The 18,606-nt window shown below is 39.0% G+C and overlaps 1 protein-coding gene across 1 annotated transcript in view; it reads left to right on the top strand.

Annotated features, from left to right (window-relative positions):
- The window catches only part of F13A1 (coagulation factor XIII A chain), a 151,482-nt gene that overhangs the window by 12,709 nt on the left and 120,167 nt on the right, over positions 1–18,606 (top strand). Inside the window, exon 4 of the mRNA XM_075213020.1 lies at positions 11,525–11,776. Coding sequence (XP_075069121.1) covers positions 11,525–11,776 — 252 coding nt within the window. The remainder of the gene's footprint in view (positions 1–11,524; positions 11,777–18,606) is intronic.

Here is an 18,606-nt window from a genome sequence, read left to right as displayed (position 1 = left end):
CACCATGTGAGGTGTAGGGCTCAATAAGAATTTGCATGGTTTTAGCAAAATATCCAATCTGTTTCACAAGCCCAATCCATCCCATGATAAGAGCTGCCACTTGTTCTTATACCGGCCTTTCAATAGTTTGTGTAATACTCTGCCAAATCCACTGGAAGCAAAGTTCCCAGCTATGCTAATAGCAATGACATCAATAGGGCCTGGCAGCCATTTGAGTTATTCTCAATGATAGCATGTCATTACTCCACTTTCAATCTTTCAATATGCATTTAATATTTTCATTATGATGGTGTGGTTTACCTGGGATAAATGGAGTATACAAGTAATTTGAGAGCATTTATAGATTTTTCATAGATGGGAATTTCTGACCTGGAGTCCGGGATTGATATCAAAATAATTTAACAGCCAGCGTATGGGTGAGGCATATTATGACAGATAAAGAGTTATTCAATGCCTGTCACAATAATTATTTCTCCCACTCAATGTTGTTAATCCCTGCCTCATTTCAGCAAGTGTAGTAAAATGCCAAAATATCCAGGTCAGAATTTCCCATTTATGGTCATTTTGTTTATATTACATGACTGTTTTTTTGTTCATTTGCCTCAAAAATTGCTTGCAGTCGCTTGAACTCTTGTAGATATTATCATTCTTATTCCCATTACGGGAATAAGAATGAGAATATGTGTTTGCATAAATCAGCGGATCGGAGCTTCTGTGTCAACAAGTACATTTTTGTTTAATCACAATTGGTCACCCTGTCTCCAGTACATAGCTGTCCTGTATTGAATTGCAAAATCTATATAAAAAAATATTGGTTTTTTTTATCAAGCTGCAAAATTACAAGTATTAAACAAAGTTATATAAGTGTCTAATACTGCCAAACAATCAATTTCAGTGCTAAGAAATATTACCACTGGATACGATATTCTAATGATTATAATAAGGAAACTGTGATTACATCTGGTAATGTTGCCATCTATCTCTGTTCTGGTAGCAGTATCCTACAAGCACTTATAAATAATACAACTGCTTATGTTCTTCTGCTATAGTCTTGAGCTAATGGTATATACAATGTCTGTATAAATCTAAAGGACAGTATAACACACCACAATTTGGTTTATAAACAATATATGTATTAGCTTAGGCACAAAAAAAATAATTGCAAACCACTTATCCATTGGTACACTCCCAACATTCAATAGGTTTTTACAAACAGGGAAGATTCCTTGAAAGGTTTTTTATTTTGTCTGAAGCACTGCTCTGTAACATGATGCCTCTAGACAAAGGAAGTTCCTTTCAAAAGGAGTCCTAGCAGACAAATTAATTTAGTAATACTTATGAACTGTACATCTTAACTCCATCAATGCTGACTAGCCCTATACACCAAAAATATTTAAACACCGGATTTCTGTAAAATATATATAACCCTGTTGATGTTGGCCCGCACTATACAATGGAAATAGAGAGAACTGGTCTGATTCAGACTAATACTATACATCAGTAATACACAGGCAATGACTTAAAAAAAACAACAACAATATTATAGTGTACAGTAGCTGTCTTTTTAAAAATACAATTGGCTACTGCAATATAAACTATAACAAAAATTGTACACATATCAGGAAATCATTTTACCCAGAGGCTGATCATCCACTGGACAGCTCAAGCTACGTCCTAGGGCCTGAATTACTCTAACCCATTTCTATGTTTTTGGGGATTTCTTAAATACTCAGGGGCCCAAATTACCCTTTCCTGTTGGTCTATGTCTGCAATATACTTCACACCTGCTGTATGACTGCTTTCATTACTCATACCCAATGGTCTTCATTTATTACTCATTTATTATACCAACCTATTGACTGCTCCCATCCCTCACCAGGTTCAGAGACTACTCCCCTCATCTCACTCATCAGGTGACATCACTTCCATCTCACTTCTCGTTTTCCTGGCCCCTTTCTCTCTGTATCCTACATCTTCTGGGTAAATGCTCACGATTAGCACTCCCATTGCCTGCACCTGGGTACACCCCTGTATGTCAATCCGACTCTGAGCCTCCCTCAGTAAAATGGGTGAAATCATCATCACCATTTATTTATAAAGTGTTACCAATTCCACAGCACTGTAAAGAGAATATTTGTTATTCACATCAGTCCCTGCATCAATGGAGTTTACAGTCTAAGGGCTAGATTTACTAAGCTGCGGGTTTGAAAAAGTGGGGATGTTGCCTATAGCAACCAACCAGATTCTAGCTATCATTTTGTAGAAGGTACTAAATAAATGAAAGCTAGAATCTGATTGGTTGCTATAGGCAACATCCCCACTTTTTCAAACCCGCAGCTTAGTAAATCTACCCCTAAATCTCTAACACACATACAGAGACTTGGGTTATGAGAAGATTTGATTAAATATTTCAGCAAGTATTATACATTTATAGATACCACCTTCTCATATAAAGTGAGAGACCCAGATTGACTGACACAAGACACTAGGTAGACGTTCAAGTTATTCTCATAGTCAGATTCAGAACCTTAAGACCAAATATACTTAAAACTTGTTTGTTATATAATCTATACTGTAACTGGGCCAATCCAAACAGTATTAATTGTCAGGAATGGCCAAATCAGGATTGTCTACATGGGACCATTTCACTAAAGAGATGTGGCTCAGACTGTAAGGGGCTTTTTTCAATCTACAGTCTGGACACACTGAAAACAAGAGTTCTCAAATAGCATGGTAGGCATGGCCAGGCACTGTCCTGAATGTATCTATCTACTTAAAGCTACAAACACATACAGAGATTTGAATGGGCAATTTAGTCATTGGCTACAGCTATGTGTGTTTTGTTTACCCCAAACATCAGGCAATCCCAATGAACATCTGAACGTGATCAATAAGATGTTCATTGGTATTTGCAGAAAATGTGTTTGGATGATGACTATAAATTCACTGTGTGTAGGCATTGGCTTCCTGCAGGATTTATACCCCATTGGGCAGCACGGCGGCTTAGTGATTAGCACTTCTGCCTCACAGCACTGGGGTCATGAGTTCGATTCCCGACCATGGCCTGATCTGTGTGGAGTTTGTATGTTTTCCCCGTGTTTGAGTGAGTTTCTTCTGGTGCTCTGGTTTCCTCCCACACTCCAAAAACATACTAGTAGGTTAATTGGCTGCTATTAAATTGCCCTTAGTCTCTCTCGGTCTGTGTGTGTATATTAGGGAATTTAGACTGTAAGCCCCAATGGGGCAGGGACTGATGTGAATGAGTTCTCTGTACAGTGCTGCTTAATTAGTGGCGCTATATAAATAGATGATGATGATGATGCTCCTGTTCCATACAATAATGTACCAGAAAGATTTAAGTATTTTTTTGGCTGTTTACATATGCACCAAAATAGATATATATTTAAATAAAATCATGGACCAGATAGATTTATATCTGCACCTTTACCTGCAGGAAATAAACAAACAAAAGTAGTAAATGACTACAGGAGGGTTAATTAAGCATCATAGTATTATATCAAGTGTTTGCTTTACTAAATTATTAAGAAAACAAATAATGAACCTTGTTGAAGCTGAGTAAAACTCCCAGTTGAACTAAAATAGTAATATTACATTAATGCACATAAATTACTTTTTATGATTTTATTCTACCACATTACATTAATACTGTAACAAGACTATACAACAGATCACTCAGGAGTTCAATTAAAAAATGTAGTTTTCAATTGCACTTTTTTTTTTTATTATGCTGATAAATAAATAATTAATGCCAGCTAACCATGCTGCCATGTAGTTGCAGAAATCATTATCATCATCATCATTATCATTTATTTAAATAGCGTCAGCAAAATCCGTAGCGCTTTACAAATCTTTTTAGCCCATTAATTCCTAGTTTTGTTTACTCTTTATCACTTTTATTTAACATGTGTGATGTTGTCCTGACAACAAAGTAGACCCAACAGTATTGAACTTAAGTTAAATATATTCCATCCATATTTTAGTTTTACTGTTTTTAGCATATTACAATAACACTGATGGGATTGTAGAATGGTTCACTGATTTTATCAGTCTGTTCAGCTTTACTGTATGCTCAATAATAAATGAGTAGGCTCTAAGGCCTACAGCTTGACACAGTACTTACCTAAGTTTAATTCCCCAATATTGCAAGGTTTACACTTTGATTCTTGGATTATGATGCAGAATGCTCTGTAAACAATTCATAAAAAGTGGTTTAGGACGTCTGTTCAGTTCAGAATATGAAATCGGGCTTCTTTTAAACTCTTAGAAAACACAGCCTTTCTTCCTATGTTAATTTTAACGTAACTGTCACAATCCCAGTGCTCGTATCTATTTTAGAGATTCAATTTGTTGCAATGAACCAATAGGAAACAATAAATTATTTGTTTATTCTTTCAAAGTTCTTTGACAATTGTTTTGTTTCTACCCAGAATATTTAGCTGTAATTATTTTGAATAGCCAAATTAAAATCATAAAAAAACAATTAACACTAAGCGGAGTTAATGAGCAACAGCAATTGCGAAAGTCTTTGGTAGTGCCGATTGTATATCTGAGGATAGATTGACTGTTATTCATTGGTGCATTTGTGCCAGTACAAAAATGTAGTCAGTCACTAAATACGAGCTAATGATTAAGATCAATGACCTTTTGTATCATTCTCCTGGACACAAGATTACAAAGCTCCTTTGAGACATGTTTCCACAGCTGTGAGATTGCATATATTGGCCCGGTGGAGAGAACTAGACCTCTACTTTTTTCAGGTGATTGGAAGGGTTCAGCACCTCATCAATAATCAATGAAATATTCCTGGAGATATTTTTCCATTTGTGCCACCCCTTGCAGTTTTATATGATTATTGCTGGCATACTTTCCAAAGCTCAGCGAAGTAGGGAGAATATCATGGTGGCATGAATATACTAGACAAACTAGTGATCCATCATCATTACTCCTTTCCTTCCTGTTTCATTAACCATACCTTCCACATTCCCAGATGATTCTTGGTAATAACTGCAAAACCTTGAATAAAACTAAAAGTTCAAAGATCTCTACCATTTATCTGTAAGAAAAGCGACACCGAACGATATGCTGCACTGCATCATCAATGTTTAAATGCACACACAAAACCATGTAGATACTGAAATCTTTGCAAAATCTAAAATATGTTTTCGTTCAACTGTGTGCTTAAAATCAGAAAGGGACATTTGTGATTAAATTTATCCATTGATAAAGAGCCAAATTACACAGCTCTGTGGAATAGATAGTTAAAAGCACAGACAGCTTATATAAAATTGAAACATCACTAGAGGTAACCCTGCAAAAAATGAACTTGCATATTAAGTGTACAGGTTTATAGATGGCTTGACGTCTACCTGTGACGTGCTGTCTAAATGGTCATAAATTGATCACAATGGCAATACTTGATATGGTAGCTGCAGTGGGGAGTGGAGGACCACATCTTAGAGTACTCCAGTGTGCTACATGAAAAAAAACAGTCAGTATTTAACTTATGTGCAAAACAAAATACTAATTTGCACCCCTTCCATTGTAACATGGTTTTGTCCAGGAGACTGAAATAAGAAGTTTTTCAAGTTAAGATCCTTAATGAATCAGGCCCAAGATCTGATATATTCAACTCTACTGTAGACTGGAAACAGTGTGGTGAATTATTATGTATAGACCAAAGGCGATGGGATGATGTGGCAAAGTGTGAGGATGAATTGATATATTTATAAGTTAAGAGTTTGAATTAACTAAAGTCAGAATTAAATGTAAATGTTAGGATGATTGTGAAATATCTGATATATATTATGCTGTGAGCCTTAATGGTGTTGATCTTGCTTTAAAGTTGGTACAACATTTGTGTTAGGACAAGTAGGCCTGGAGTAAATAAATTATCCACTTAAAAGAGAAATGTATAATTCATCCCATAATGGTCTCCTAGTTGGCATCCTTTTGTGTAATCTCAATAATAAAACATTTATAGGAAGCAATGCAAATTATCTTAATCTGCTAGATATATGAGGAGTCCTAATTTTTGAACAATAAATACCATGTGAAAGATTCGTAGTGATTTATATAGGTCAGTCCTGTTTTTTGCTAAGACCGAATTATGAGTCCTGATTTGGTCATTTATGGCCCACTAACCAGAGAGATCTACACACTTGCTCTTGAAGTTTTTGATTTAACTTGAGAATCCAGACTGCAGCTTCTATCACAGATACACTTGGCAAGAAATATTTTATTAATCCTAAACCACAGGCAGCAATCTATAATGCTCTTGGATTTGCATTCATTAAAACTACTGTATTGCTTGTGGTGCGATGTTCTGCTCTATAGATATACTGCAACATGTATTCCAATATTAAAGTCAGCAATGTTAGGCACATATCCCAATATTAATAAGTATTCCTACATTGTTTTTGTGTTATTTTGACTATAATGCATGTTTTATGAATTCAGCAAAACACTTTTTTGGTGTCTTCTAATTCAATTCTACATACAATGCTTTGCATAACTTCTGAAAAGAACATTAAAGCCACATGTTATATTAGAACTAATAATGGACAAATTTAGAAATTTCTGGATATTATATTTTCTCTGTCCCATGATGCTTTATTATTCATTTCCATTTTAGTTTTCATCTCTGTGTACTTTCCATTCTCAATTCAGTCCTTGTAACACAGCTCTCGAATGCTAAGCTAGTAAAGCCAACAAGACGCGTATTTTCTGTGGGTAGCAGCTGAATAAAACTATTCTTGACAAAATAGTCTTCCTGGTGTACTTAGCATACATATATGTATCATGTAGCTCTACCTCTGGCAGATTATTCATACATGAGCTATTCTATATTAAATAATACTTGTTGTAATTAGCCTTATATAAGAATGATCTGTGACAAAAGTGTAAACAGTAGAACAGTAACAGCAGCCCATAATAAACCTGAAGGGTGCAAAGCAGGACATTAATATATATGTAATATAAAAAGACTATAGAAATATTTATACAAGACTATACACATCATCAAGGTGATCGTGAGAATACTACATATGTAGATGGTAAAAAAAAGTATCAAAAATGATATAAAACTATTTTATTCTTCAATGTAGCAAAACGAGACAAGTAAAAATAATAAAGCAGAGAAGAATCCACAAACGACCCCTTCCATACATAGACATAGAGAGTTGTGACCGGAGATGGTGAAACTAGGGGTCTATCCTGCTGGTAACCCCTTCTAGTCCATAAAATGTGTTTAACATTACTTGTATTGTATTTCGTTAACCATGTGTACATGTATTTTATTTGTAGCGTACAAATTATTAAATGATGAGTATGGTCATAAATATAACATTATCCTTAGTATTAGCATATTGTAATGCTGTATTTATATTGAGGAACTGGCAATTTTTGAGAGAATCTACACACAGAGAAATTCCATGTCAATTAACCATACATGCTAACTTTTAAAACCTGTCCTCCAGCAGAGTCCGGAGGTCAGGTCATGTGACAAGTGCAGGGGCACATGGGGACACCGTTGTGTCACCATAGCCTCACCCCCTACTATTTAAAAGCTGAAATTCATGGCATTGCATTGTGGGAGCGTGGCTTAATGGCACGATCGCGTCATTAAGCTCCGCCTCCGCAAGTGTCCAGAAGGTTGGCTACTCTTCTGGGAGGACTCCCCGAAATTTGGGAGCTTTCCGGAAATTTCCGGGAGAGTAGACAAGTATGTAATTAACCTATGTCTTAAGCAGCAGGAAAAAAGATATTCTTGTTAGCACATTCCTAAGGTGAGTGGCTGCTGTGGGTGAACAAACTGGAGGAGGATGTCCATGTGTAGTAGAGTGAGAACCAAGGATTTTTGTTTCACTCGTGGTCCCAGGGTTTGGCCACGTGTGCTTTGAACCTGTATTCATGCTTTTCTAGAGCTAACACAACTCTAGTAAAGGCATGATTTGTGACATCAATGGGTAATGGGATTAATGATTAGAAAACTGCAGAAGAGTAAAACCTGAAGGTGGAAATAGTAATAAGTAACAGATAATGTAAAGGTGTTAGGATTACACCAAGTGACTCCAAGTTGGTATAAACAACACTCTAGAATTGATAAAGTGTATACAACAATAACAAATGTTCAGCTGCGTACACAAAGTAAAGACAAATAGTTTATTTTGTCAAACAATAAGAATACCATTATCTGATGAAATTGTGAGCACATGTAAGAAAAATAAAATGCGGATTAGTATAACAATACTAGTCTGTCAAGGCACCTAAGAATTTTAATAAACAGTATATATACTTCAGAACAATTCTAATGATTCAACTAGTGAAAGAAGAATAAAATAAAAACAAAGGCATGAAAAGAGTTTGTAATTAAACACAGGCAGCAGATTCGGCAACTGCCCATAATATTCCATATTAACTAACACATACAGCATAAAACTGACAATGGCATATTACATTCTTTCAGTGGATTGTCCATTTAGAGCTAATTTGGTTGTGTCATCATTATTATGTACGTGTAAACTGCACATGTATTGTAAACCTATTTTTCATCATTTACACAATTTTTTGATTCTATTAGCACAACATTTTTTCCACTGCATTATAAAGTTGATATAACAAGTTATATAAGTCAGTTTGCTATCTTAATTGTTTAACAAGGCTTCAGAAAATCTATTTCATGCTGCAATATCATATTTCTTTCACATCCAGTTGAATAATGATCTATATCCCCTTTATCCAAAATTGTCTGTCTATTTAATCTAATTCATAATGATGCTTTTGGGAGGGAGTGATGAACACAATTGTATTAGCTATTTTTAGGTTGCTTTGTGTAACAGGAATCCTAAAAATCCATCATTATTGATCAGGGTCATGTACATTTCCTAATGTACCAAATATAATGATGAATGAAGTAATGTCGAACATGGAGAGCCACTGTAAGTGGGCTTCTAAAAATACTTTGACTATTGAGTGTAACCCAAGATATTTCCTCTATTAAAGGAATGACTGTTGCATACAGTTAGACATGAAACGTGTCTAAAAAATATAACATTTCCAAAATACAGGTTCTCATTATATATAGTCATTATATATAGTATGTGATATCCCCTACCGAAACTATTATGGCATTTAAAAAAACAAAACAATTAAGAACATGTACTGTTAGTAAAGAAAGTTATCTCCTGGATTTGCTATTTAGACAGTATTGAAACTCATTATAGAAAGATGTTCAGATTTCAGCCATTCAAACTTAATGAAGCGGAATTATAGAAATAATAAATGTATATAGCCTTTTCTCAACTATGTGTTGAATATATATTGAGAATAAAGTGTGTATTATTAGGTATGGTCTCTAACCCTGGTTGTAGTTAGTTAGTCCTAATTTCTCTTGACGTCTCTCTTCCTCAGCCCTCATGTACTAGGTTAAAACAGACAAATGTTTGAGCAGTGGCATGGAGCATTAAATAACAACATTGTGTTTTTTTGTTTTTTTGGGGGGTTAAGATGTACTATCCTGGCCTTTTGACAGACTTATGAATAGGACTGTGTTGCTTCTGTTATGAGAGGACCCACCTAAGTATGCATGATATGTGGGTGTGGAAGGGCTAATAAAGACAAAACCAGTCTAAAATTACTTAAAATTCAGACAAAAAGATCTCCATACTAAAAAGAAAACACTGGCACCACTAAGATTTAATTCAAGAGCTTACCTTCTTAGCAAGTCTTTAGTTACCTCATGGCTTATCCCAAAATGCAATCAAAAACTAGTTCAACCAGAGTTACTGTAACCCAATAATTCCCTGCATAAATATAGAATTATGAATAAAAAGCATGCCTAACACTTATTGAATGAAAATAGTTAGAACAAATTGATATTCAGAAACATAAATACAAAAAACTTTCAATGCATAACTGAAATAGCGTAGAAACTGAACAGAAACTGAAGTACACTCACATAGTCTCTTCAATGATTTGCAGCCTAAGATGGTTTGGACAATTTTTCAGTAACAGACTGATCTGCAAAAGTTGGCAATTTCCAACATTATTAACTGTTTTTTAAACATTTTTCCTTGCTTGTAAGGTGGTACAACTTAAGAAAAGTGCAAGGAGGCCTAAACAACACATGTATTGACCTCTTGTTCAACATTTCTATTAATAAATCCCAAAATATACCATAACTCCCTTTGGAACATAGCAGAGATATGGATTTGATTCCACTAAACCTGCTATAATATTCTGCACATATACATATGAAATATGATTTGGTTATATTGATTCCTAGAAGGCATACATTACCCATGTAGATTCCTTATAGGAAATGTATATATCATTGTCACATGTTATTTATTGTTATTATTAAGGAATATATGCTGAAAATGGATTAACCAAAAGCCATGAAAGTAAACTGCTTTTTTATACCAAACTTCAGCCTGTTCAAACAAGTATTAAATTCTCCTCCATCTGATAAAATGGTTCAGAAAGATCAAGAATATGGCACAAGACAATAATTAGACTTTTTGGACATTTTGAACACCGTAATTCCTGTTTGGCTTGTTAGCATCTGGAAAATGACAAGAAAGAAAAGAGAGAAAAACAAGAGTGAAAAATTTTGTGTGTAAAACATTTTTGGCTGCTAGTGTTTTTCTATCATTTTCTTGCATGATGGTGCTGTTGGCCATCTAGTGTTCCTAGACAGATGTACCCAATACCCAAGGACAGGATTGGGAGGAAGAGTTTGAAAGCACTTTAGAAATCAGACTTTCAATGGGCCATTTGCACCCCTCCAGCTCCATCTATTACTGCACAAGCCAAATAGGATATTGTGCAGCTTTGTTGTCTCCATAGGACATTAAGGGGGGTATTCAATTGTTAGTGAGATCCCCGGAAAAACGAGCGCTCGAAAAATATTACCGTTAATACGGTAGTTTACTCCTGAGCTGCAAGATGAAATTCAGCGAGTAAACTACCGTATTAAGGCTAATATTTTTCGAGCGCTCGTTTTCCGGGGATCTCGCTAACAATTGAATACCCCCCTAAGTGTCTTTAGTCCATTTTGAACAGCATGGTGCTGGATCAGGTAATTAAAGTAAACAAAGCTCAAAACAAGTTCCCCAAAGCAAAGGTCAAACCAGAAATTGAAACAATATTGCTTGGCAAGGGACTAGCAACATTGCCTATACTTGGGGAGGGACCAAATAAGTCCTAAACTATGTAAGAAGAAAAGCACCAACATTACTTGATATATATCGCAAGGGGAGATCTAAATAACACTGAGTGAATCCATGACAGTATGTAATACAATGGAGAAGTAATATGCCTAACTACTGTTCTTTTGCAGAATCTGTGTGCCGTGCTCTTCTATATCTGTGGAATGCACTTAGGTGATAGACAAATCGAACCATAGATGTCAAGGTCATCATTCAAGGCTGAAATATTTTGATTACACTTTCTTTTTAATACATAAAGACAATACATGACAGTATTTTCATTTTGTCTTATACAGGCCGCTACCCACAACAAAGCAAAGGCACATACATACCAATCCCCATTGTGGAAGAACTGGAAGTAGGAAAATGGGGAGCAAAAGTCATTCTTAAGGAAAACAACTCTGTCACTTTGACTATATTATCAGCACCTGACTGCATCATAGGCAAATTCCGCATGTATATTGCTGTATTAACCTCCTATGAGATACGTAGGACACCCAGAAACTCTGATACAGATACATACATTCTCTTCAATCCATGGTGCAAAGGTAAGCAGCACTTGCTAAGAGCTTTACTTATGTTATAATTAATCTAGATTGAAGATCTTTCCAAACTCAATAAATATAATTCAACTTTTCAAAGTTTAACTATTTATATTATGGTACATATCTTTTTATTTAGTTCAAATTATTTGTTTTTATAACTTTTAGAACACTTTACTACTGCAAATACATTTCAGACTAAAAATAATGAATGTCACATGTTGCTTTGGTGCCAAACACTTCCTGTAATGCTATTAAATCAGGCACACCAGGATACTGAATTGTAGGCGTGAATATGGACAACAGTCAAATATTTTCATTGCCTAAAATTGTGGCAATCCTAGAATAGCTGAAACACCTGGGGAAAACTAATTTAGCAAGTCATAGCTAAAAAATTTTCTACTAGTCCAATGTGCTCTTTGATTTAAGAGCGAGAGAATTGTCACATTTCTTACGCTGAGTTTAAGCACGTCAATAGCTTCACCAACATTGGTTCATTAAACCAAAAGACAAATATAATATTTTTGTTACTTTTAATTATAAATATCCACTGCATATGACAAATTAAGTAAATTCCAAAAATATACACATATAGAGGTCAATAAATCTTCGTCAACATCTAATTTCCTTGAACCCCTGATAATTCTATATATGACGGTCCTACCTGTTGTCACGGGCACTAGGAGTCTTTACCCAGGGATCACCAGGTGATAGGCTTACCAGAGCAGTATAGGTGGTAATATGGTACTCTGGTAGCAGGGTGATCACGGAACAGGAAATAGCAGATGATGAGATGCTCAGGAAAGTCTATGACTAGCAGCACTGGCAATATGGAGGTAGTAATACACGAGGAACTGTATGGACAAAGGACACGTGAAGGTAGTCAGTGGTCTGCGGTAGCAAGTTGTACCACTGCTATAGTGAGGAGGAATGTCCAACAGAAACGAGGAGGTGATGAGAGTCAGCGGTCTGCGGATAGCAAGTTGTACCGCTGTCAGAGTGAAGGAATGGAATCCAAGTGGAGGTATCCGGGGAGTCAGTGGTCTGCGTCTAGCAAGTTGTACTACTGAATATATATGTGAGGAGGTGCACGGGGAGAGACTGCAACACAATATATACACGGGCACCTTGACTTTGATCCACAGTAATATGCACAATATAAATGTATAAATGACTGAACAACACTGCCAATATAGAAAGTCTCTTGAAGTAATCCGGCATAAGATAACACAGTCAATGGGAAGTAGAGTCAGCAGATAGTACACTCCAGAGGAGAACCAACACAGTCCAGCAAGGTATGCAATACACAGCACAGTCAATGGGAAGTATGCATACCGTGGTTCAGGAGAAGGCAGTCAGACAGGAGTGCAGAGATACCTGAAGGGCAGGAGGCCAGCAGGATACAAGTCCCTGGATGGATGAAGCAGGGGTCTAGCAGGTGCAGCGCACAGGTAGGTAGACCAGCAGGGAACACAGGAAGGCGTGGAGAGCGGATCAGCAGTAGATGGATGAGTAGCGCTGAGAAGTAACAGCAGCGGGTCTCTGCGGGAACACGGAGGTAACCAATAGCAACCAGCAGGTGCAGTAACGATGGGACACCGGAGCAGAGTTGAACTGGAACAGATGATCACGGAGAGTAGCGGGTAGCAATAGTGGCAGCAGACTCAAGGAAACACGGTAGAGTAGACAAGGACTGAAGACTGAAGCGCACAGAGGCAGCGGATAGGAATCAGCTAAACAGTCACGATGAAACACAGACGAGTTGCAGGTTGAATCCTGTAGTGCACGGAGGCAGCGGATAGGAATCAGCTGGCAGTCACAAACATGAACAGGTGAGTGGATGTGGTTGAAGCCTGTAATGCACGGAGGCAGCGGATAGGCATCAGCTAACAGTCCCAATGATACATGGTAGAGTTGAAGTGATTAGAAGACTGTAGTGCACGGAGGCAGCGGATAGGAATCAGCTCACAGTCACGATGATACAGTAGATGGTAGAAGTGGTATGGGAACCACAGTAGCAGAAGTGGTTTGGAAACCACAGAGGTAGAAGTGGTTTGGAAACCACAGGAATCAGCAGAGCTGAATAAACAAGGAAACACAGGAACACCTTCAGAGACTCATGGGGAATGAGACTCCAAGATCAGGCAACGTGGTGTTGACCACAGGTGCTTAATATAGGGAGGTTGCCTGATCTGCCAATTAAGTTAAAGGAACATACACTGAAGGTTTGGAAAGGGCTGCGCATGCGCAGTCCCTCAGGATGGAGGACGGCCACGGTTCCTAAATGTCCGGGAAGAAGCACTCACAGTCCGGTGAGTGACAGTACCCCCCCTTTTAAAGGTGGGCACAGAACGCCTGGAACCGGGCTTGTCCGGATTTTTGGAATAAAACTTCTTCAGAAGGGCAGGAGCATTAAGATCTTCAGCTTTGATCCATGAACGCTCTTCAGGACCAAAGCCCTTCCAATGAACGAGGAAACGGAGGACTCCTCGCGAAATTTTTGCATCCAATACCTCAGTAATCTCGAAATCCTCCTCCTGATGAACTTGAACTGGCTGCGGTGCTGAGGAAGGAGTCGAGAAACGGTTGATGATGAGAGGTTTGAGCAAAGACACATGGAAGGCATTGGAGATCCGAAGATTCTTAGGAAGAAGAAGTTTAACACATACTGGATTGATAACTTGAATGATCCTATATGGACCAATAAAACGAGGGGCGAATTTCATAGATGGAACCTTCAAACGAATATTTTTGGTAGATAACCAGACACGATCTCCAATTTTTAGTGGTGGAATAGCCCGCCTCTTCTTATCTGCGAAAGACTTATATTTGTTAGATGTCTTCTTTAAACAGGTTTTGACCTGAGACCAGATATTTTTGAAGGTCTGACAAGCAGTCTCCACAGCAGGAACTTGGGTGGGCGGGAGGGCAGGAAATTCCGGAAAAGACGGATGGTGACCGTAGACCACAAAGAATGGAGTTTTGGATGATGACTCATGGTACATGTTGTTATGGGCGAATTCAGCCCAAGGGAGCAATTCTACCCAGTTGTCTTGGTTGGCTGAAGAGAACATCCTAATAAAAGTCTCAAGATCTTGATTGACTCGTTCCGTTTGTCCGTTAGATTGCGGATGGTAAGACGATGAGAGTGCTAATCGTATGCCCAAGGTTTTACAAAGGGCCCGCCAGAATCTGGAAACGAATTGTACTCCTCTATCTGACACAATCTCAGACGGACATCCATGGATGCGGAAGATTTCTTTAATGAAATGTTCAGCCAGAGTAGACGAGGAAGGTAAACCGGACAGAGGGACGAAATGAGCCATCTTCGAAAATCTGTCTACCACTACCCAAATAGTATTGTGATTCTTACTTGGTGGCAAATCAGTAACGAAATCCATACTAATATGGGTCCAAGGCTTGGACGGAATGGGTAGTGGTCGCAGCAACCCTGCTGGAGTTCTGCGGGAGGATTTGAACTGAGAACATAAATCACAGGAAGCAATAAACTCTTTGACGTCTCTCCTCATTGAAGGCCACCAGTAACTACGAGAGAGAATCTCAAAGGTCTTATGTTCACCGGCGTGTCCAGAAAAACGAGAGGCATGGAACCACGAAAGGATTTTCCTCCTCAGAGTAGGAGGCACGAGGGTCTTCCCAAATGGTAGCATTTTGGTGGATGAAGCAGCCAGAGAAATACATTTGGGATCTAGAATAGCATGGTTGGGAACCTCTTCTACATCAGAGGACGTCACAAAAGCTCGAGATAGAGCGTCAGCTTTCTTGTTCTTAGCAGCTGGTTTGAAGGTTATAATTAATTCAAAACGGGAAAAGAAAAGAGACCATCTTGCTTGACGAGGGTTCAAGCATTGAGCAGATTGCAAATATGACAAGTTCTTATGATCCGTGAAGATCGTCACCGGATGGCGAGCTCCTTCCAACAAGTATCTCCATTCCTCTAATGCAGCTTTGATGGCCAGCAACTCCTTGTCCCCGATAGTATAGTTTTTCTCTGCGGGCAGAAGACCCCGAGAGTAGAAGGCACAAGGATGTAATTTTTGTTGCTCCGAGCGTTGGGAGAGAATAGCTCCTAAGCCCACATTAGAGGCATCTACTTCTAGGAAGAAGGGGAGTGTCACATCAGGTTGTCGCAGAATGGGAGCAGACGAAAAGGACTCTTTGAGGATTTGAAAGGCTTGGAGAGCCTCAGATGACCATTGCTTAGCATTAGCCCCTTTCCGAGTTAAGGCCACAATGGGAGATGCAATGGATGAGAAGTCTTGAATGAAGCGTCTATAGTAATTGGCAAAACCTAAAAAACGCTGGATGGCACGAAGAGTAGTTGGCTGAGGCCAATGTAGTACAGCATTTACTTTGTCTGGATCCATCTTCAGGCCAACTCCGGAAACTATATACCCCAAGAATGGAATCTGGGGTAACTCGAATGAACATTTTTCCAATTTACAGAACAACGAGTTTTTCCGTAGTCTGGAGAGGACCTCTGCCACATGTTGGTGATGAGAAGGCAGGTCCTGTGAGAAGATCAATATGTCGTCCAGGTAGACAACGACACATACATATAATAAGTCCCGAAAGATCTCATTGATGAAACCCTGGAAAACCGCGGGGGCATTACACAGCCCGAAGGGCATTACTAAATATTCGTAATGCCCATCTCTGGTGTTAAACGCGGTCTTCCATTCGTCACCGGAACGGATTCTAATTAAATTGTAGGCACCACGAAGATCCAACTTAGTAAATATCCGAGCTCCCTTGATGCGATCAAATAGCTCAGTGATCAGCGGAATGGGATACCGATTCTTGATAGTAATGGCGTTGAGTCCACGAAAATCTATACAAGGGCGTAATGATCCATCCTTCTTTTTGACGAAGAAGAACCCAGCTCCAGCGGGAGAGGTGGAAGGTCGAATGAACCCACGCTGGAGATTCTCCTGTATGTACTCAGATGTGGCTTGAGTTTCAGGTAACGAGAGAGGATAGACCCGACCCCTGGGAGGAGTCTTGCCAGGTAGAAGGTCGATCGGACAATCCCAAGAACGATGAGGAGGAAGACGTTCAGACTGAGCTTTATCAAACACATCGGCAAATGAAGCATACTGAGGAGGGAGTCCCGGGGAGGAAGATGAGATGGAAGATTGCTGTACTTTAAGAGGAATAACTTGAGAGAGACAACGATGGTGACATTCAGGCCCCCAAGACGTAACTTGAGGGATGCGCCAGTCAATCTGGGGAGAGTGACATTGAAGCCATGGAAGGCCTAAGACAATCGGACTTGTCGTAACAGGAAGAATTAAAAACGAAATTTCTTCATGGTGTAGTACACCAATCTGAAGGGTTACTGGAGACGTACTCTGGGTGATGAGACCATTGATGAGACGTGATCCATCTATAGCCGTCACAGTAATGGGTGTTTTTAAAGTGATCACTGGTAGGGACCATTGATTCACTAGTGATTTAGAAATGAAATTTCCTGCTGCTCCGGAATCAATCAATGCCTGTGACTCAAAGGATTTGGTAGCAAAGGAAATCGTAACATCGAAAGCGCAGACTTTAGATTTCATAGACAATGGAGAGGACTCCAGGGACCCTAACTTCACCTCTCCAGAACTAGTTAGGGCCTGGCATTTCCCGATTTCTTAGGGCAAGAACTGAGCATATGTGTGGAATCAGCACAATAGATACAGAGTCTATTCTTTACTCTTCGTTTCCTCTCTTCTAAAGATAATTTGGAACGTCCTATCTCCATGGGAATCACAGAAGGTGAAACTGGACAAAATTGAGGGTTTAAACGAAGAGGTGCTTTAGCAGAAGTTGTTTTCTCAGATTCTCTTTCACGAAATCTCATGTCTACACGATGGCAAAGAGAGATCAAATCTTCTAGTGACGAAGGAAGCTCTTGGGTAGTCAGTGCATCTTTAATTTTATCGGAGAGCCCCTGCCAGAAGGCGGCAACTAATGCTTCAGTATTCCACTGAAGTTCAGAGGCTAAGATCCTAAATTGAATGACATACTGTCCTACTGTATGGGAGCCTTGTCGCAAACGAAGAATGCTGGAAGCAGCGGAGGTCACACGACCTGGTTCATCGAACACACTTCGGAACGTGGAAATGAATTTGGCACTATCTTGTAGAATTGGATCGTTTCTTTCCCACAGAGGGGAGGCCCAAGCCAGGGCTTGTCCAGAAAACAATGAGATAAGATAGGCCACTCTGGAACGATGGGTAGAAAAATTTTGAGGTTGGAGTTCAAAATGGACTGAACATTGGTTAAGGAAACCTCTACAAGTTTTGGGGTCCCCGTCATATTTTGACGGAGTAGGCAGGTGAAGCGTAGGAGCTGTAGACACCTGGGATGGCACTGGGGAAACGGAGGAAAGCACAGGAGCTTCAATATTAGCTGTAACAGTCTGTCCAGATGTTCCTTGGGAGGTTAACGATTGGTAACATTGAAGTAACAGCTGTTGGCGAGCATCCTGTTGCTCCACACGGCTGACCAGATGCTGCAGCATCTCTTTAGCAGTAGGTTCCGTATCTGGGTCTGTCATGGCCTGATCTTACTGTCACGGGCACTAGGAGTCTTTACCCAGGGATCACCAGGTGATAGGCTTACCAGAGCAGTATAGGTGGTAATATGGTACTCTGGTAGCAGGGTGATCACGGAACAGGAAATAGCAGATGATGAGATGCTCAGGAAAGTCTATGACTAGCAGCACTGGCAATATGGAGGTAGTAATACACGAGGAACTGTATGGACAAAGGACACGTGAAGGTAGTCAGTGGTCTGCGGTAGCAAGTTGTACCACTGCTATAGTGAGG

This window comes from Mixophyes fleayi, chromosome 5 (genome assembly GCF_038048845.1).
Source record: "Mixophyes fleayi isolate aMixFle1 chromosome 5, aMixFle1.hap1, whole genome shotgun sequence".
In the NCBI taxonomy this organism is placed as follows: Eukaryota; Metazoa; Chordata; class Amphibia; order Anura; family Limnodynastidae; genus Mixophyes; species Mixophyes fleayi.
Note: the sequence above shows the minus strand (reverse complement) of the source record. Positions and strands in the feature narration are given on the sequence as shown.